General features: G+C 26.5%; 3 protein-coding genes across 3 annotated transcripts in view; all 3 read right to left on the bottom strand.

Moving 5' to 3' along the window:
• Nucleotides 1-18747, bottom strand: part of LOC126842062 (uncharacterized) — a 31762-nt gene extending 13015 nt beyond the window's left edge. The window contains exon 1 of the mRNA XM_050578922.1: nt 18673-18747. The gene's annotated coding sequence lies outside the window, so the exon portion shown is untranslated. The remainder of the gene's footprint in view (nt 1-18672) is intronic.
• LOC126845495 (uncharacterized) lies at nt 7523-9832 on the bottom strand. Its single transcript, XM_050584144.1, has 5 exons — nt 9539-9832; nt 9037-9190; nt 8419-8486; nt 7964-8111; nt 7523-7675 (listed from the first exon to the last, which is right to left on the bottom strand). The coding sequence occupies exons 1-5, from the start codon at nt 9623-9625 to the stop codon at nt 7608-7610; spliced, it is 525 nt and encodes a 174-aa protein (XP_050440101.1). The 5' UTR covers nt 9626-9832; the 3' UTR covers nt 7523-7607.
• LOC126845458 (uncharacterized) lies at nt 16538-18342 on the bottom strand. Its single transcript, XM_050584111.1, has 5 exons — nt 18106-18342; nt 17612-17762; nt 17449-17516; nt 16985-17138; nt 16538-16704 (listed from the first exon to the last, which is right to left on the bottom strand). The coding sequence occupies exons 1-5, from the start codon at nt 18190-18192 to the stop codon at nt 16637-16639; spliced, it is 528 nt and encodes a 175-aa protein (XP_050440068.1). The 5' UTR covers nt 18193-18342; the 3' UTR covers nt 16538-16636.
• Nucleotides 18748-21651: the final 2904 nt, after the last annotated feature.

Raw genomic sequence — 21651 nt, forward strand, 5'->3', positions numbered from 1 at the left:
TTAAATGGACATATCATATATTTCTCCATGGACACTGTAGTAATCCATAGACTGACTTTTGACACTATATTTGAATATTTGTTGTTGACGTTAATTGGATTTTGTGCAAAACCCCTGGAAGAATATTCTGTATCAGACTAACAGTATAAACGCCACCCAGTAATTCTGTTTACCTGCTGTTAGACATCGTAGTACTATCTCCAATCTCTTTATATATGTTTAATTTTATTTAAAAAAGTCTCATTATAATTTATTATTAATCAACTGTAATTCAGTTGTTTATTTATTGAATAACTTATTATCCTGTCTTCAACGTCCATATAAACTGTACTGTATTTATGACCACTACACTGATATCTCATTTGGCTAAATATTTTTAATTTTCAACTACATTAAAACAAAATTAAGATTGTTTAAATTTTTTTTTTTTTTGAATACTTGTATTATTGTTTGAATATTTTTACACTTTAAGTGTCAATACAAGTATCTTTAGTTTAACGATACTAACAGTATATTACTATTACAATTTTGACAAACATAATTATTAGCCTACCAAATAAATTATAAATGTAGCTTCTGTTTTTGCTTATTTATTAATATTAACTTACCTTAATAACATTAAAATATTAATTTATTGTAAAAATATCTTGACCTAACTGAAAGATTGAAAATTTGTAAACTGTTGTGAAATTATGTTGATGTTGTTAGGGAAAATTGTGTAGTCGAAATTTTGAATACCTAAATTAAAAAAAAAAAACGGTACAATTTTTTTTTGCTAAACCAAGTAATTATACATTTGTAAATTTTGATGTTTAGTTTATAATATATACATTTTTAGTTAAAAAATATCTTTACTTAAATATCATTTTATACTATTTATACTTTTTACCAGATTATTTTATGTATTTAAAACTATTACATTTATTATTTCTATTATTACTATTTATTATTTATTTAAATGACTTATCAAACTTTATGAATTGTACTTTATAAATTATAAAATTGGTCTGAAATGTATACTGTGTTACTTTAGGTAGCCTGATAGACAGGAAGTCTATATTGTTTTTTAGAAATAAAAGTTGTTTTTTCTTGGTTAGCTTAATTATATAGTGTGATTGACTAATTTTCTCTCATAATAATTTCAATTAGGTAAAATTATTTTTCAAAACATTTTTGTTTGTGTTATTTTACAACTGAAAACATGTTTTAATAACCACTTACTTTTTTGATAATTTTTAATTAAATAATATTTAATTATGATAAAAATTCAAAGCGTATTTAGTATACAGTATATATTTGTTTATAATTTTATTATTTAGAAATGCATTAGTTTTTAGATGTAGTTTTTGACACAATAAAGTAAAAGTAAACCAAATGTATTTTTTCTAAATCTGTTCTCATAGACACGTTTACTCTCGATAACGAGTGATTTGTATCTGTGTATTGTATTAAGTGATATTATATAATACGTTTAAACGAAGGATGTTTAACATATTGAATACTCTCTTTGAGTATACAATGATGTGTTCGATATAAATTGTATTATAAAGTCCAGATACCGTTATCTTTATTTATATGCATAGTATAATGTAGTAAATAATTATAGATTCAACATTTAAATAATAAATTAGCTTTAGTAAGTTTAACCCTTAACAATACCTGCTATTATCTAAAAACTATAGATATATATAAATAATGTCTTGATAATAATTGAATAGTTTTATAACATATTCAGTATTTTTGATATTTTCATTTAAGTCAGTTATCAATGAATCAAGGTTTATAACCATTTTCTTTTTAATAGTAACGCAGTTATATCTTATATGAATCATAATTCATGAAACACAATTTTGTATCTCTACATGGTTTTGACCTCTAAACTTTAAGTTATCCAGATTAAAATATTTTTGAATATTGAAAACCATATGCTCAGTTTTATTCAAATTCAACTATAAGAAACTCGTAAAACCATGTAAATATGTTTTAATAACTAAATATTATATTACTTCATTATTTGGGATTTAATGATTTTTCAAATATTTTTGATAGAGACAGTGATAACGATATTGGTTTATAATGGCTACAGTCTAGTAATTATAACTAGAGCCCTAGTAATTATAATTACCGATGTATAGGAATGAAGACACATTTGATAAAACTATTGGGGCACTTACCTGAAGATAATGATAAATAAAATACCTACAACTTTTATACTTTTCATTGTTAAGTACAACTGTTAAACAGTATAAGGTTAGAATTATCTTCTACTAGTTTGCTGTTTGATCTAGTACTTCTAACCAAAACTATGGGGGTATAAGATATTCCTAACAAAATTATACCTTTTTTAATGATAAATAAAAATGGGATTATCTAATCTGTTTTTAAATGTTTACTTAGTTAAAATTGAGTTAACCTGATCGCTTGATATCCAACCTTTTAATTTCTGATTTGATAATTTTATTATATACATATTAGTGGAATTGGAAATAGCCTCATTAATTTTCCCATTAAATATGTCCATAGCTACGTCTATATCATTTAAATTTTCACAACTTGACCAATCTTAAGTATATATTAACATACTTAAATCAGTCGTATTATAATTTATTAAACTTTTTGTAGGCAAAAAGAGCTTTAATAGCAGATTTCGATGAGAACGAGATAAGAGATAAATAAATATGATGGGATGCTGCAACTTGCAATTGTATCTATTTATTTTATAATATGTATTATTTCTATTTTTTATTTTTATAATATAAGAAAAGTATACATTTCTTAATAAATGGAATGTAGACAGTTTTTGTGTGGTATCAAAACTTTAAGTTCGTCGTAGAGACTTGGTTATCGCTAAGTAAATGGCCATTTTAATGAAAAAGTACATAGATTAATAAAATATGGGCTATGCAATCTTCTAACAAATATGGATATTTTCAAATCAAGAGATAATTGTAAATTTGCAAATTTATATTGACCAAACATTGAATCATATTTTTAAATCATATGAATAACTTTTACTGAACAAATTCATATTGTTTAGTTTGGTTTCTTTAATAAAAATATATACCCAGAGTAGCTTAATCTAAACTAATTTCTGTAAAATATGAAGTGAATGATAATTATTTTAAAAACCTACTAATAGATTATAAATAACATTCAGTCCTGCAAGGTATTTTAATACAGACATTTAAAATACGTTATTTGGTATTGAATACTATTTTTGATAATTCGTTATTAATTATTTAATTATTAAAAATATATAATTTGTATGGTACGGGATACTATTTAGTTAATTTTCCTTTTTTTTTTTTAAAATTCAGTAAGATAATCAGTCTGATTTGATGATCTCACCAACATAAAAGCAAGATTACATTAAATTACATTATATATTTATTAAGTATGACGTTTATACAATTATGACCCTAGTTTGATCATTTTTATTATTATAACAGAATTGTTTAATCTAGTTTACAATAATTTTATATTATGCAATATTCTTATTATCTACCTATTATCCCATGCAAAAGGGCCGTACAACAATTTTTTTTCTCATCACAAGTCTTTATCCGGCAATAGGTTCACTTTGGACTATAAGTTTATAATGTATATATTGATTTGTTTAGAAACTTGAAAATTAAATATGTTTTATTCTAGTTATTTATGTGAGGTATTTAAACTACAAGTGTCAAATGTTCCGTTTTCCTTGCTTTAATATATCCTTTAGGTACCAAATTTTGTTAATAATATATCTTCTAAAAGACAAGATTGAAGACAAAGCGCATAAGCTCCTACCTGTATTCTTTAACTACAGAATACATATGTAAGATGTGGTAAAACTAATTTTTACTTGACAGCCAATTTAAAATCGTCAACTAATTTAGGTAAAAAGTAAAAATAATGTTTTATTTAGATAGTAATATAAACAATTTGTGGGAAATTTCAATAAAATTATTATTATTTTATACCAAATAATATTAAATTATAACATATACTTATAAGTTATGTATATACACTTATACAATGTAATTTTTAATGAATTTTACATTATATAATTTTACGTGTATAGTGAATACGATTAATTAGAGAATTGATAAATATCTAACTACAATTTGCAATAAAGATAAGAACCTAACTAAAGGCAATGTTTTTGATATTAAAATACGAAATTTCTCTTGGCGGGTTTTTGGTAAAATCGATGTTGGTACTATCTGTAGTATTACACATTTTATAGGTTATGTAACATTTATTTCTTATCACGCGTTATCATTTTTTGGAAGAACTACCCCCAATTCCCCGCTTTAGAGTGTCATTTGTAACAAACCATGGAGCATCGGTGATTAAACGCATACAAATATTTTGGAAAGCCTGAATATTTTTTATAATTGAGGATTTCGCTGACCCCCAGTAATTTATAGGTTAAATAATATATTTAAAATTTTGACTTATTGCGTTCGAAAAATATCATGAATATTTGTAATATTGGACAATAATTTCATGCAACGATAACCAACATTTTGTTTTGCTAACGAAATGTTTTATCAGCCTTAGGTGTTTTTAAAATACACTGTTGATATTTGCCAAATAACATTGCCATTTGCGTCATACTTTAGTTACTCAGTTTCTATATAGTTCGAAAAACATTTGTTAAATAATGTATATGATATTTATTGAATATTTTTTTGATACACAAGATTTCATAATATATTATATTAGTAATTGTTAATGTTATAAAAGGAAAACTAAAAATTAGTATAATTTCAGAAAAGAACGTGTCTTATCCTTAATGAATCATCCGTATTCAACATTAAACATATATTTAATATATCTATATATTAATACATATTTATATAACAGTTTGATGGAACATTGTATTGTCATCCAAAATTAGTGTCTGGGTTAAATTTCAGCCTTCTATGATATCAGAAAGTGGGTTAAATTCATTTTGGAAGATTTAAAAAAATATACAATTTTAGTGAAATGACCCCCACATGTGACACCCTGTGTAGGGCGACCTGTATGTCCGAGTCCCAATATAATTACGGGATATGGTATTGTCATCCAAGATGAGTGCCTGTGCCAAGTTTCAGCCCTCTACGACATCGGGAAGTGGGTTAAATTAATTAATTTTGCAAGATTTGAAAATACTAGAACAAACGTACGTACGTGTTAGCGAGTTAAAGAAAAGCATGTAAATAAAAATTGACCATCACGGTAGACTTAATCATCCCGGAAGTAAATCAAAAACTAGTTAATTTAATGTTCGATTTAATCAAATTAAATTAAAACATTAAATAACATTATTTTAGTCAAGAAAATATTTTAGTCTAAGTTGCTAGAAAACTTTTTTGATCAAAAATTTAACATATACACCTTACATTTTAGCAAATTTTTATCAAACCATTACAACATTTTTATGGACATACTTTTAAGTTTTGACACTCAAGTACCATTTTTAGGTTTTAATTAAATAAAAAATTACATTTTTTTTATTTAAGTTTTTTTAGCTGAGTAAAGTTGAAAACTGATATTAAACTCGCAATTACCGACCCCAAAAACATAATTTGACCACTTTTGAACTCTTTTACACAAAAATCTAGAAAAATGTTTATCTTCGATGTGGTTAGCGTTGCATGGAATTATTGTTCAATATTTTAAATATTCCTATGTTATTTTAATTGCCGGAAAACTTTAAATACCTTAAATTTAAAAATGTTTTCATCAAATCATTACAACATTTTTATGGACATGTATTCAGAATGATACTATTAAGTTTTGATACTAAAGAACCATTTTTAGGTTTTAATTAAATTTTTTTTTTTACTAAGTTTAAGTAAAATTGAAAACTGATATTGAATTCTCATTCACTGACCCCAAAAACATATAATTTGACCACGTTTGAACTCTTTTACACAAAAATCCAGTTTTCTTCTTCACAGTTAAAATTTGAAAAAAACCAAAAAAAAAACCGTTCGAGGTTTAAAGTTAGTTAAATTATACCCATTTGTTTCGCGGGGGGGGGGGGGGGTGTACAATTTTTCGGAGTGTTTTTAGTCGTAGTTTTAAGACCTTAAGTGCACAATTTTTCAGTTGGTAGAACTCACATGTATCCATAACCAGGCACGGCGCCAGAATTTTTTTCTTAGGGGAGCGGGAAAGGTCAAGTGAATTTTTTGAAGGGGCAACCACAATAATTTTATCTACTTCTGTCAATAAAAAACAATTATAATGATTTATCAGTGAATGACTTTAATATTTATAAGTGAAATAGTATAAAATATGAATTTATTACAGATTAAGGGCCAATATATACTAGTGTACAATTTAAGTTAGGCAACTTTTTTAAATAAGCGTTATTTTTACCTGTCGGCCATCATATAGCTCTTATTGTACTCTATGAAAGTCGAAGTAAAAATGAAGGCTTATAAAACGCCCAACAACCAGTCAGTGGAGATTATAGTTATCGTGTTATACCTACATGCTATTCAACCAAAACAATCCGTCAATAAACACTGAATTTTTGGAAAACACACACACAAACGTAAATATTATAATTATATATATATATATACACCAAAACACATAATTATATGGGCGACGGATTATTGATAACCGATTGCAAAAACATTCAAAATATATTGATAAAAATAGGCCACATTTGGTGGCAATGTCATAACTAATAACTAAATTTGTATAGATAAATAGGTTTAAATCAAAACAACAATTGTTTTCACAATTTCCGTAATAACTAAATTTGTATATATAAAAATACAGTTATTTAAAATCTGGGTTTTAGGAATAATAATCAAATATTTAAAATTATACTATTTAGCAAAATATCTGGGGGGGGGGGCGAGAGAAGGGCAAGAATTTGTTATGAGGGGGCGCCGCCCACCTTCGCTCCCCCTTGGCGGCGTCCCTGTCCATAACATATTAAAAGAAGAACAATTTCGGCACTACAGATTTTCTATAAGTGCCGAAAAACTGTGTTTTTCGAAGATTTTGTATATTTTGACATATACACCTTAGATCTTAAAAAAAGTTGATCAAATCATTACGACATTTTTATATACATCTATTCAGAATGATTCTATTAAGTTTTAATACTCGAGTACGGTATTTAGGTTTTAATTTAACTTATAGAGAGTACATATTTTTTATGATTAACGGTTTTAAATATGATTTTATTATATATAACCATAAGTTGTTAAAGTCTTTTCTAGTGAATACTTTTGATTAATGCACGCAAATTCGAATCTAATATTGTAGTCTAATATTATATTTATCATTTTTTAGCTTAGAAATATAATTGTATGTTATTGAGTTGTATGAAAATGAGTTTTCAATAATTCCAAAGTAAGTTTAATTAAATTTTTACTAGTTATCTCAAATATAATTGTTATATTTAAATTACCTGAATTAAAACTTACCTTTGAAAAAACTATTAGAATTATGTTTAGAGTTTTATAGGTTTTAAAAAAGCTAATTTATATGAAATAAATAACAACGAAATGTAACAGCAAAAATATTTATTATTCAATCAAGACTACATATTTGTATGTGACATACAACATAGTACTTACATGTTAGTTTAATAACAGTTAATAATATAATCAAAAATCTAAATTCTCTGTAATGGTGGTAACGATTTCAGAAAAGTTCCCACGAGGATACATGCGTTCTGAAAGTACAAAGTATTATGTATTTTATAATCAAACGAATCAGGCCAATTCAACAGCAAATATATTGAGAAAAATTATGTTTTTCACTTGCAAAAGATTGTTATTTCAAATTTTCGTAATTGAAGAGTAATAATGTAAAATTACATAATACATTTAATTTTTGTATCAAAATTATATAATTTAAAGTTGTGTAATTAATAATACACTTTATATTTAAAATATATTTTCAGTAGTTTTTGAACATTTTTCTCAACACGTTTATTAAATATTTTTCTATTATGTATTACTTATTATATCCGCTTTTATTTGGACAGCAGTGTCAATGTTTAAATACTTTTGCATTTCCCGTTTTACATCATGTATGATTTCAACTAATCCATCAAATGTTATGGTATCTTCATCTTGATTTTCTTGGACAAAACGTTCTACAAGATCCTATTGTTATCGAAATAAACATAGACATTAAAATATGTATTAAAATTTACAATTAAAACATTTTAGTGGACACGTTAAAACGTAAGTTTAATTTTCTAAAACAGTAATTCACATTTTTCAAATAACAACAAAAATCCTCAGAACATTCATAATCATAAATATTATGTACTTGTTATACTTACAAGAATAAATTAAACCAATTTTACACATAATAATTGAAAGTTTGGGTACTTCAAATACCTCCGCAAAAAAACACCTAACTAACCTTTAAACTGTAATATAGTAATCATTTTAGTTTATTATTTACCGTCGCTCCATCGTCACCAAATATAGATTGGGCGCAAGCTATAGCGTCGTCCTTCGTATATATAAAACCTGAAAGAACAAAATTTTATGTAACAATATTTTTATTTTTTATTGTTAAAGCAACTCTATAAATCGCAAATTTAAACAAAGCATAGTAAAAAGAATTAAAGTAAGGTGCAGTGTATACAAATGAGCAAGCGTTTAATTGAATGGTTTCTTTTCTGAGAGGACTAGTACTGTAGGGTCGAGGTATAATGGAATCAAAGTATAGAGTGGACGGAGAGAACCCAGCAATACAGGAAATATTATTAATAAAAGTCGTGAAATCACTAACAAATGAACACTTTCATGCTAATTTGTAAGCACTGCACCTCACTTTAATTAATTTTTAGTATGCCGGTTTATACTGTGCTTGGTATGAACTTTACTGTTTGAAAATGCTAACTAATGATACACATCGAAGCGATTATTCGAAAATAATTATTTAATTAGTTCACAATTTAGGACTACATTTTACAGTTTTACAAATGATAGACTTGATTATTAAAAATTTATCTTTTCAATAAATTTGTACATTTTACTCAACACATTTGTTGAATATTATCCTGTTTTTTATTACCTGCTATTTTCTGTTCTAAATCAACACGACTGGAAAGTTCTCCAGTTGCATTTGTTGCATGTTTTACTTGGTTAAATAATCCTAAAAATTCTTCGTAGGTTGTGTTCTTCCTAATTTCATCGAAATAATTATCGACTATAGTTCTCATGTTATGCTATTGTTATAAGAATAAGAATTAGTCAATTGAATATTAAAATTTGCAAGTTATACTGATCCCTTTTTAACGAAAAAGAAAATGCCTAACTACTAGATATTTTATATGGCTTGCAAATATTTTCAGCATAGTAACATAAATTTCATAGTAGTTAAAGTTTTTTTTTTTGTTATTGTTATCAATAATTGGTTATAAGTGAAAATATTACTTGAAAACATTTTTGGTGCAAAAATAGAAAAGGGAAAACATTAAATACATTTTCTACATTACATTACATTTTGTAAATAGTTTAGCAACAATCTCAGCATTTTTTATTTATCATAAATAATAAGTACTCATTATACTTACACGTTGTAGATCATCAGGTGAACCACCTTGACATTGCAAAAAATACAATGCCATGCAAAAAGACAGTATCACGGTTTTTGAAAACATTTTAAATATTCAAACAATTAACTAGGGTCCAGAATATTTAATTATTTAAGTAAAAACTGTTTTTAAAATATTCGATAATAGTTCTTATAACGATTTTATAATGTTATTGGAATATTGTATTATTGCTTGATAACCGCAGTACTTACTACAAGAAAATATAATAGAAGAATGAAAATAGTACCAAGTTTGGAACTATTTAACCGTGCAATTTGCTTTAAGAAACAAATGTTTAAGAACGTTTTTATTTGCGTTGTATGGCATTCTGTTATTTTTATAGGTATTTACCACATTTTAAAAATGTTTACTCATGTGCAAAATATATGCATATATTGTCAACGTTTATTGATAGTGCCCCATCTAAAGAACATATCTAGAATGATCTAAAATGGGATAATAATAAAACAAACATATTTCTTAAAAATCGATTGTTAATGTTTTGTCCAATAAAAACTGTGAAAAATAATCCTAATACCTAAAAAGAGTGGTCAGATATTTTTTTCCTTCAGACCGATTTACTTGAGTATCTTTTCTATATATCCGAAATAGTTTGCGTGGATCAAAAGTAGAAAAATCAATTTCTTCAACCCCAAAAACCAAAAAAAATTGCCGGTTTTTAGACTTTAAACTCACTAGAACATAGCAAACTTAGTGAAAAACAAAATACGAATTTGAAAGTTGTAAATTTTACTGGCTAAAATTTCGAGAAAAAGGGTAGGATTTTATTTGAAAGTGATTTTATTCACTTTCATCAATTTTATTTATAATAATTCCTGTAGACTTGAGACCTCTCCGTCCCTCTATGCTTTGATTCCATTGTGCCTATACTGTACTGTACTAGTCCTCACGGAAATCACATTCAAATTAACGCTTGGATGCTTATTTTTAAGTACAGCTCTTCAATTAAATACTTTTTAACTTTGCTGTTTTACACTGTGTTTGGTTTGGACTGTACTGACTTAAACATACCATCCACTGATTCGTTTTTTCGAATGTGATATCACTTTCAGATTTAAAAAATTTCGGTAAACCTGTGACCTCCCAGTCCTAACTATGCCCCGACTCCACCATGCTCCATCCCCACTATGCCCCGAATCACTGTACTGGCATTTTAGTTATCCTTTTTAAAAACATTTACAAATAATTATTTTGGAAACGTATGTGTAAAAAAACATTAAAATATACAATAAATTATAAAACAAATACTATTCAAACTTCCTAAAACATTGATATTAAAGCGTATGACATGAAAGGCAATGTATTTTTTTTGTATGAAAATAACAGAAAATTCATGAATCTAAAAAAAAACACGTAAGGCTGATAAAAAATATCGTTAGCAATAAACAATTTTGGTAAGCGTTGCATGGAATTATTGTCCAATATTTCAAATATTCCTGATATTTTTCGAGCGCAATTAGTCAAAATTTTAAATATATTATTTAACCTATAAATTAAGGAGAATAAGTTACTCCCTAAAACATACAAAGTTGGTCCAACTAAAACTATGGTTACTATAAGGGCACAAAATATTTCTAGTTAGACTGAGTTATTAAAAATTTTGTCCTATTAACATTTAGTTCGGCCGACCATTTATTTAGTTATTTCACCTATGTGTCACTTTACTTAACAATATGTTAGTTGGACCAACTATATATTTTTTCTGTGTAGGAGGGTAGTATGCAAATCAATGGTTTAGATTTATCAAATATATGTTTTATGTTGAATACAGATGATTCATTAAGACACTTTTTTTTAAATTATTATAATTTTTGTTACCCTTGTTAAAAACATTTACAATTACTAAATTTGGAAACTTCATGCCTCATGGTCATAAAAGTATTCAAATAAGTATAGAATACATTATTTAACAAATGTTATTCAAACTATATAGAAACTGAGTTTTTAAAGTCAAAATGTTAAATATATTATTATACCGAATTTTAAATCACAAAATCATTGATGAATAAGTTTCTTATTAAAAGCAATCCGTTCAAATAATAAATTATATTAGCACAATATAGAGTTTGTGTTACCTATAAATAAAGGTGATTAAGCAACTCTAACAAAAACATAAAACTTGGTTCTAATAGAAGTATGCTTAATAAAGGGGTTTAATGAACTTTTAGTTGACATAACTAATTAACAAGTTGTTCTAACAACAAATTTAATTGGGCCAGATATAAAATATTAATGTCCCTACATTAACCATAGCTTAAAATGGACCAAATATATGCTAGAGCGGTATACAATTCAACAGTAAAGAAATATCATATAAATGTTTTATGATGTATACAGTTGTTTTATTAGGAATAAGACACTTGTTTCAAAAATAATTCTAATTTTTAGTTTGTTATTCAAATGTTATTCAAACTATATAGAAACAGAGTTTTTAAGTAGGACGCAAATGGCAAAGTTATTTTGAAAATAACAGCACATAGTATTATTTTTCTAAAAAACATGTGAGCCAGATAAATCATTTGGTTAGCAATAAACGAATAACATCGATACGATGATAATGCTTTAAAACCCTGATAAAAAGGCCGATAAAACAATTTTGATTAGCGATTCATGAAATTATTGTCATATATTTTTGATATTTTTCGAATAAAATAAGTCAAAATGTTAAATATATTATTAAACCTATGCATTATGGTGAATAAGTTACTACCTAAAAAATACTAAGTTGGTCCAACTAAAACTATGTTTACTATAAGGGCACAATACATGTCTAGTTGGACTGAGTTATTAAAATCTTGATCCTAATAAAAGTATGCTTATTAAAGGGACTCAATAAATTACTAGTTAAAATAAATATTTAGAAATTTGTTCCAGTTATCATCTAGTTGGGCCAACTATTTATTTTGTTACTCCACTAAGAAATGTATGAGTCACTATACTAATCTAAATGTAAGTTAAGACTAACTATATATTTTTTCCGTGTAGGAGAGTAGTATACAAATCAATAGTTTAGATATATCAAATATACGTTTTATGTTGAATACATATGATTCATTTAGGATAAGACACTTTTTTTTAAAAATTATTCCAATTTTTAGTGGACTTAACATAAGTGTTAATTTTATGTTTTCTACTTTGTGCTAGATAATAAATTAAATTAAATTATTTAAAATTATTGTAAATTTGTAATTTTAATATCAGAATAGGTATGCGTTTGAGCATTTAGTAGTTAACAAAAGTCAAAGCTGTACAAAACACTCAACACTTAATAATTAAAATATAGTTATTAAACTATTATTTACTTTAAGTTCTAAATTACTTTAGAGAGTAACATTGTAACACGTATACAATAAATATATTACTTATTCACAAATTTTTTTTTGGGCTCTTGGGGGGTTTGAACCCCCTACCCCCCTCCCCCGTAAGTACGTCACTTTCTACTGCAATCCTGTCGCGTATATAGCTAAAATTACGAAAATTTTGTTTTCGATCACATTTTATTGAATAACAAGAATTAGATAGATAGATACAGTGATTATCGGGGGAAGACAGGGAAAAGAGATTATTGATTTTGTTTATTTGTGACAAAACAAGCCAGAAATATTTATTCAAATGCTCTTGTTTTAAAAACCGTTCACTGAGAGTTCCATTTTTTGTGTGATTCGATTAAGGAAAATTGTAGCTTATTGGTCTGTTATTGAATTACACACACAACTGTTCTTACGAGTTGACATTATATTGAAATAAAAGTAATATATTTAAAGTAACAAAGTCACTAAACAGTTGAAACAGTTGTAACTAGTAAAGATAGGAAAAACTGACACGATTATTACTGAAAATTGGTTTCGAAGTTATCATTGATCGTCGTCCGTCGATTTTTTTAAACAACACAGCGACTGATGCTATTATTATTATATTTTTGGCGGCCGACCTCCGAGTGCAGTCTTGTGGTAAGATCTATTGAAAGGGTGGTAATAGGAGTTATTATTGTCATAATATTTTGCTTGATCCAGCGATACAGTATACACTATTATTGTATAGCTCAGTATAAACAAATACAAACAAATAAATATCGATGGTATTCTTAATACTGGCGAAAAAATGTCAACGATAAAAAAAAAGATCACTGTAGCCAGAACTATGTATATAGGTAATATGTACCTATATAGCTATAATATTATTAGAAATTAAAGAAGTAAAATCCAAATACATCGTTTAAAAGTAGACATCCGTCAGGGGGACGCGTTTTTAGCGTTCCTCGCTTAATTAAATGAATCGGAACGCTGCAATCTATAAAAAAATGAAAGCGGACTTCGTCCGCCTGTGACCCCCCCCCCCCACTTCGAGCACTGGTCTTAGAAGAAGTAATTCATATTTAATATTTTATCTTGAACAGATGTAAATTTATCGGTATTTTGTACACTATTTTAGGTTTAAACTAACTTAAGATGTTGTATGGGGAATTTCATATCAGTACTCTATAATTATAAAATTATATAAATTGTAAGAATATGAACATATTTTATGTTAATAATATTCATATGAATATATGACGTATATTATGATTAAGTTTCAATTTACATAAGTGTTTTATTTTTAAAAAATATGTATCGTTTTGTAGTTTTACAAATAACATTATCTTTTGCGTCACACTTTAATACAACTGTTCCTACAAAGTCTGAAAAACACTTGCTTAAAAACGTACATTGTACGTGATCAGCTTATTTTGCTTGTGTCTAAAATTTTAATACGAGATAAAAAAAAAAATCTTGGTAAACGATGTACATATTGTTTGATGTTTTTGAATAAGAACATTATTCGAATAAAATTTCCTACAGGATGATTTGATTATCTTGGGCTCCTTAATATCTCGCTTGATATGATTAATAATTGAATTTAATTCAACGATAACGCATGCATTGCATTAACTTTTTTATTTGAGAATAATGTACTAAACATTTTGACTAATCGATAACCAGTTTTTGGATAACTATTTTTAATTTTCAAGTTTATGGCAGGAGGGAAGGGGGAGTGTAGTATTATTTGTATCTGCTCACACTTCACCACCCGTCCCAATACTCTTATAACTAGCATTATTTACTTTAATAAAACTGTTTCTACATAGCCTAAATAACACTTGCTTAAAAACGTACATTGTACGTGATCGGTTATTTTTGCTTTAGTCATAAGTTTTATTATAAAACTAAACAAATAGTTCTTTAGTAAACTATAATATAAATCTTTTATAAATCTCAAAAGGGTTTTTAAGCATTATCATAGTATCGATGTTATTCGTTTATTTCTAACGAAATGATTTATCTGGCTCACATGTTTTTTTAGAACCATAATATTATGTGCTGTTATTTTCAAAATAACATTGCCATTTGCGTCCTACTTTAAAACCTCTGTTTCTATATAGTTTGAATAACATTTGATAGTTAGACCAACTAGTTGGACCAACTTTGTATTTTTCAGGGAGAAACTTATTCACCTTAATTTATGACTAAATAATATATTTAACATTTTGACTTATTGTTTTCGAACAATATCAGAAATATTTAAAAATAATTTCTTGAAATGCTAATCAAAATTGTTTTATCTGTCTGTTAATTTAGAAACATAATATTATTTGCTGTTATTTTTCAAATAACATTGCTATTTGCGTCATACTTTAAAATCTCTGTTTCTATATAGATTGAATAACATTTTTTAAATAATGTACAGAGTGATTTTTTATCGTGAACCAGTCAATATCATACTGGGTTTAATTAATAATTAAATTATTTTTTTCATATTGTTTCTATAGAATGTTACCTTAATTTTTCACAATTTTTTTTTGTTTTTACCCCCCTCCCAACTTAGATTTTTTAGAAAAATTGAGATCACATTGTATAAAAATAATATGAAAAAAAAAATTCAATTATTAATTAAACTCAGTAAGATATTATATCCATTTGAATATTTTTTTGACACATAAGTTATCAAATTTTTGTAATTGTAAATGTTTTTAGATAGAAAAACTAAAAATTGGAATAATTAAAAAAAAAAGTGTCATATCCTTAATGAATTATCTGTATTCAACATACATTTGATATATCTAAACTCAGTGGTTTAGATGTTTGTATACTACTCTCCTAAACAGAAAAAATATATAGTTGGTTAGGTAAAGTGACACATATATATCTGGTGGAATAACTAAATAAATAGTTGGCCCAACTAAATGTTAATAGGACCAAATTTTTAATAACTCAGTCCAACTAGAAATATTTTGTGCCCTTATAGTTTTAGTTTTACGTTATAGTTGGACTAACTTTGTATTTTTCAGGGAGTAACTTATTTACCTTAATTTATAGGTTAAATAGTATATTTAAAATTTTGACTTATTGCGTTCGAAAAATATCATGAATATTTGTAATATTGGACAATAATTTCATGCAACAATAACCAACATTTTGTTTTGCTAACGAAACGTTTTATCAGCCTTAGGTGTTTTTAAAATACACTGTTGATATTTTCCAAATAACATTGCCATTTGCGTCCTACTTTAAAAACTCTGTTTCTATATAGTTTGAATAACATTTGTGTAACAATGTATATTATATTTATTTGAATATTTTTTGACACATTAGTTTCCAAATTTATTAATTGTAAATGTTTTTAAATAGAAAAACTAAAAATTGGAATAATTTTTAAAAAAATGTGTCTTATTCTTAATGAATCATCTGTATTGAACAAAAAACATATATTTGATATATCTAAACCATTGATTTGCATACTACCCTCCTACGCAGAAAAAATATATAGTTGGTTCAACTTAAACTATGGTTAATATAGGGACACGATTAATTTATAGATGGCCATACTAAATGTTTTGTTGGAACAACTTTTTTTTTAGTTATTTCAACTAGAAATGTATTGTGCCCTTATAGTAACCCTAAGTAATAAAATAACTACATGTAAGAGCAAAAATATTTATTAATCAATCAAGACTACATATTTGTATGTGGCATACTACATAGTACATATATGTTAGTTTAATAACAGTTAATAATATAATCAAAATTCTAAATTCTCTATAATGGTGGTAACGGTATCAGAGTAGCTCCCACAAGGATACATGCGTTCTGAAAGTACAAAGTATTATGTATTTTATAATCAAACGAATCAGGCCAATTCAACAGCAAATATATTGAGAAAAATTATGTTTTCCACTTGCAAAAGATTATTATTTTCGTAATTGAAGAATAATAATGTAAAATTGTGTAATACATTTAATTTTTATGCAAAATTATATAATTTAAAGTTGTGTAATTAATAATACACTTTATTATTAAAATATATTTTCAATCGTTTTTGAACATTTTTCTCAACACGTTTATTAAATATTTTTCTATTATGTATTACTTATTATTTCATCTTTTATTTGGACAGCAGTGTCAATGTTTAAATCCTTTTGCATTGTCTGTTTTACAACATGAATGATATCAACTAATTGTCTAAATTCTATGGTACCGAATATTCGAGAACGATTTTCATGGCAAAATCGTTCTACAAGATCCTATTGTTATTGAAATAAACATAGACATTAAAATGTGTATTTAAATTTACAGTTAAAACATTTTAGTAGACACGTTAAAACGTAAGTTTAATTTTCTAAAACAGTAATTCACATTTTGCAAATAACAGCAAAAAGCCTCAGAACATTCATAATCATAAATATTATGTACTTGTTATACTTACAAGAGAAAATTAAACCAATTTTACACAAAATAATTGGAAGTTTGGGTACTTCAAATACCTCCGCAAAAAAAAAACACCTAACTAACCTTTAGACTGTAATATAGTAATCATTTTAGTTTATTATTTACCGTCGCTTCATCGTCACCAAATATAGATTGGGCGCAAGCTATAGCATCTTTTACCTTAATTGTAGAAGCTAAAAAAAACAAAATGTTGTGTTACAATATCTTTTCAATAAATTTGTACATTTTACTCAACACATTTGTTGAATATTATCCTGTTTTTTATTACCTGCTATACTCCGTTCTAAATCAACAAGGCTGGAAAGTTCTCCAGCTGCATTTGTTGCCTGTTTTACTTGGTTAAATATTGTTAAAAATTCTTCGTAGGTTAGGGGCGTATTTGGCACGTATAAGTCACCGACAATTCTTCCTATTGTATTCTATTGTTATAAGAATAAAAATTAGTCAATTGTGTTTTAAAATTTGCATGTTAAACTGATCCCTTTTTAACGAAAAAATGCCTAACTACCAGACATAAGATATGGCTTGTAAATATTTTCAGCATAATAACATACATTTCATAGTAATTAAAGTTTTGTTTTTGTTATTGTTATCAGTAATTGGTTATAAGTGAAAATATTACTTAAAAAACTCTTTGGTGCAAAAATAGAAAAGGGAAAACATTTAATACATTTTCTACATTACATTACATTTTGTAAATAGTTTAGCAACAATCTCAGCATTTTTTATTTATCATAAATAATAAGTACTCATTATACTTACACGTTGTACATCATCAGGTGGACCACCTTGACATTGCAAAAAATACAATGCCACGCAAAAAGACAGTGTTATGGTTTTTAAAAACATTTTAAATATTTAAACAATTAACTAGGGTCCAGAATATTTAATTATTTATTTTTTAATTAAAAACTGTTTTTAAAATATTTGATAATAGTTCTTTTAACGATTTTATAATGTTATTGGAATATTTTATTATTGCTTGATAACCGCAGTACTTACTACAAGAAAATATAATAGAATAATGAAAATAGTACCAAGCTTGGAACTATTTAACCGTGCAATTTGCTTTAAGAAACAAATGTTTAAGAACGTTTTTATTTGCATTGTATGGCATTCTGTTATTTTTATAGGTATTTACCACATTTTAAAAATGTTTACTCATGTGCAAAATATATGCATATATTGTCAACGTTTATTGATAGTGCCCCATCTAAAGAACATATCTAGAATGATCTAAAATGGGACAATAATAAAACAAACAATTATCTTAAAAATTGATTGTTAATGTTTTGTCTAAGAAAAAACTGTGAAAACTAATCCTAATACCTAAAAAGAGTGGTCAGATATTTTTTTCCTTTGGACCGATTTACTTGAGTATCTTTTCTATATATCCAAAATAGTTTGCGTGGATCAAAAGTAGAAAAATCAATTTCTTCACCCCCAAAAACCAAAAAAAATTGCCGGTTTTTAGACTTTAAACTCACTAGAACATAGCAAACTTAGTGAAAAACAAAATAAGAATTTTAAAGTTGTAAATTTGACTGGCTAAAATTTCGAGAAAAAGTGTAGGATTTTATTTGAAAGTGATTTTATTTACTTTCATCAATTTTACTTATAATAACTCCTGTAGACTTGAGACCTTTCCGTCCTTTTATGCTTTGATTCCATTGTGCCTATACTGTACTGTACTAGTTCTCGCGGAAATCACATTTATATTAACGCTTGGATGCTTATTTTTAAGTAAAGCTCTCTATTAAATACTTTTTAACTTTGCTGGTTTACACTGTGCTTGGTATGGTCTGTACTGGATTGTGATATCACTTTCAGATTTAATAATGTCTGTAAACCTGTGACCACCCAGTCCCAACTATGCCCCGAATCACTGTACTGGCTTTTTAGTTTTTCTTTTTAAAAACATTTACAAATAATTATTTTGGAAACGTATATATCGAAAAACATTAAAATGGGTATAGTATACATTATGTAACAAATGTTATTCTTAAAACATTGATATTAAAGTATGACACGAATGTCAAAGTTATTTCGAAAATAACAGAACTTTTAAATACAACTCTTCAATTAAATACTTTCTAACTTTGCTGGTTTACACTGTACTTGGTTTGAACTGTACTGGCTTTAAAATACTATCTACTGATTCGTTTATTCGATTGTGATATCACTTTCAGATTTAAAAATGTCTGTAAACCTGTGACCTCCCAGTCCCAACTATGCCCCGAATCACTTTACTGGCTTTTTAGTTTTCCTTTTTAAAAACATTTACAAGTAATTATTTTGGAAACGTATGTGAAAAAAACATTAAAATAAATATACTATAAATTATATAACAAATGTTATTCAAACTATCTAGAAACATTGATAATTAAAGCGTATGACATGAATGGCAATGTTATTTTTTTTATACGAAAATAACAGAACTTTCATGATTCTAAAAAAACACGGAAGGCTGATAAAACATTTCGTTAGCAATAAACAATTTTGGTTAGCGTTTTATGAAATTACTGTCAAATATTTCAATTTTCAAATATTTCAAATATTCCTGATGTTAAGGGGATTGCATGCGGTCGGGTTTTTCAGTCAAAACACATCATTTTTATTCCATTGCACAGACTAAACCAGTGATCCGATAAGCAACCTCAAAGCAGATTTGAATTTGTCATGAAGTTTACTTATGATCGGTCAGGGTTTTTTTAATTTAAAATTTTAACCCTTTCCAAATTTGATTTGAAAATTTGAAATTTTTTATAATGTTAAAACGTGTTTTATACATAGTAGGAATAAGATGTCAAAAAAGTACCCTGACCGATCATAAGTAAACTTCATGACGAATTTAAATCTGTTTTCAGATTACTTATCGGATAACTGGTTCAGCCTGTGCGATGTAACGAAAAAAGGATGTTATATTATCTAAAATGGTTTTTTTTCACAGACAAAATAATTTAAACTAAAAATAATATAATGAAGCTTATTCAAATTAACCGGTAAATTAATTGACATGATCGAAATTTATTAAAACCACTTCTTTCTTAAATATTGCCTATACAAAACTCCTTAAAAACCAACCGCATGCAAACCCCTTAGATAAATTATTATACCCAGATTTAGGTTAGAAAATCATTGATGATTAATCTCATTAAAAGCAACCCACAAAGACTCACTGAAATCTGTTATTAAACCGGGCTTCCCTTATCAAAATGATACTACGTATGGGAAGGATAAATAGCTAATGGTAGGTAAGCCCTTATTGTTATTAGTGATAAGTTATGAGCCTTTCATGTATAATATAATTTATTCATTTCTAGTTAAATAAAATATCAAATGTCTATAATCTGATAGATGAATTTTATTATATACATATATTAGGTCATTGGTTAACTATGGACCAGTCAATAACTTAGAAGATGTTAGACCTTTTTTAATTATTTTGTTTTATAATTTTATAGTTATTAGTTAGGACAAATAATTGTGTCGTTTCATAATAGACAGTATTTTGTTATAAGTTTTATGTTTTGTGTGATCTGTTCTATCTGAGTACAACAATATACATTATTTAACAAATGTTATTTCAACTACAGAGTTTTTAAAGTATGAGAGTTGAAATAAATAAATAAATAAATTACTCACATGGCAATATTATTTGGAAAATAACAGCACATAACATCATGTTTCTAAGAAACACGTGCGCCAGATAAATCATTTCGTTAGCAATAAACCACTTAGGTTAGCATTGCATGAAGTGATTGTTCCATATTTCAAATATTGCAGATATTTTTCGAACACAATAAGTGAAAATGTTAAATATAAAATGTTAAACTTATAAATTATGGCGAATAAGTTAAACATTTGTTCCAGATAACATTTAGTTCGGCCAACTATTTAGTTTTTCCACCTAGATATGTATGAGTCACTATACTAATTAAAATTTAAGTTAGATCAACCATATATTTTTTCTGTGTAGGAGGGTAATATGCAAATAAATTGTTAAGATATATCAAATATATGTTTTATATTAAATACAGATGATTCATTATGAATAAGACCGAATTAAGAAGAATAATTTTCTTAACCCTTCGTTAGTCTTAAAAACCGTTTTGGTTGATAAACAACCACATGTTTTACTGTTATTGTGTTTTGAACTGAGTGATATCGATAAACGGGTATTTCAAACTCTAACGGCCAACACATTATTCCTTTAGCAATTTATATTTATGTTACCAAAGACTCAAAAAGTGAAGAAGATGACTGAAAAATTAAATTTTCTACTGACGAAGGGTTAAACCTAAAACT

Source organism: Adelges cooleyi, unplaced genomic scaffold (genome assembly GCF_023614345.1).
Source record: "Adelges cooleyi isolate 19-005CV unplaced genomic scaffold, UGA_ACOO_1.1 ACOO_flye_CR_arks_rails_tigmint_CR_PRNA_108, whole genome shotgun sequence".
Taxonomy (NCBI): Eukaryota; Metazoa; Arthropoda; class Insecta; order Hemiptera; family Adelgidae; genus Adelges; species Adelges cooleyi.

Excerpts from the sequence above, each read along its gene's own strand:
- LOC126845495 (XM_050584144.1), bottom strand. The coding sequence starts at position 9,625 with ATGTTTTCAAAAACCGTGATACTGTCTTTTTGCATGGCATTGTATTTT. Across the intron at positions 8,112-8,418 it reads TTGGTGACGATGGAGCGACG|GATCTTGTAGAACGTTTTGT; the intron begins GTAAATAATAAA and ends CGATAACAATAG. Across the intron at positions 7,676-7,963 it reads AATAAAAGCGGATATAATAA|AACGCATGTATCCTCGTGGG; the intron begins GTAATACATAAT and ends TTGTACTTTCAG.
- LOC126845458 (XM_050584111.1), bottom strand. The coding sequence starts at position 18,192 with ATGTTTTTAAAAACCATAACACTGTCTTTTTGCGTGGCATTGTATTTT. Across the intron at positions 17,517-17,611 it reads TTTAGAACGGAGTATAGCAG|CTTCTACAATTAAGGTAAAA; the intron begins GTAATAAAAAAC and ends TGTTTTTTTTAG. Across the intron at positions 17,139-17,448 it reads TTGGTGACGATGAAGCGACG|GATCTTGTAGAACGATTTTG; the intron begins GTAAATAATAAA and ends CAATAACAATAG.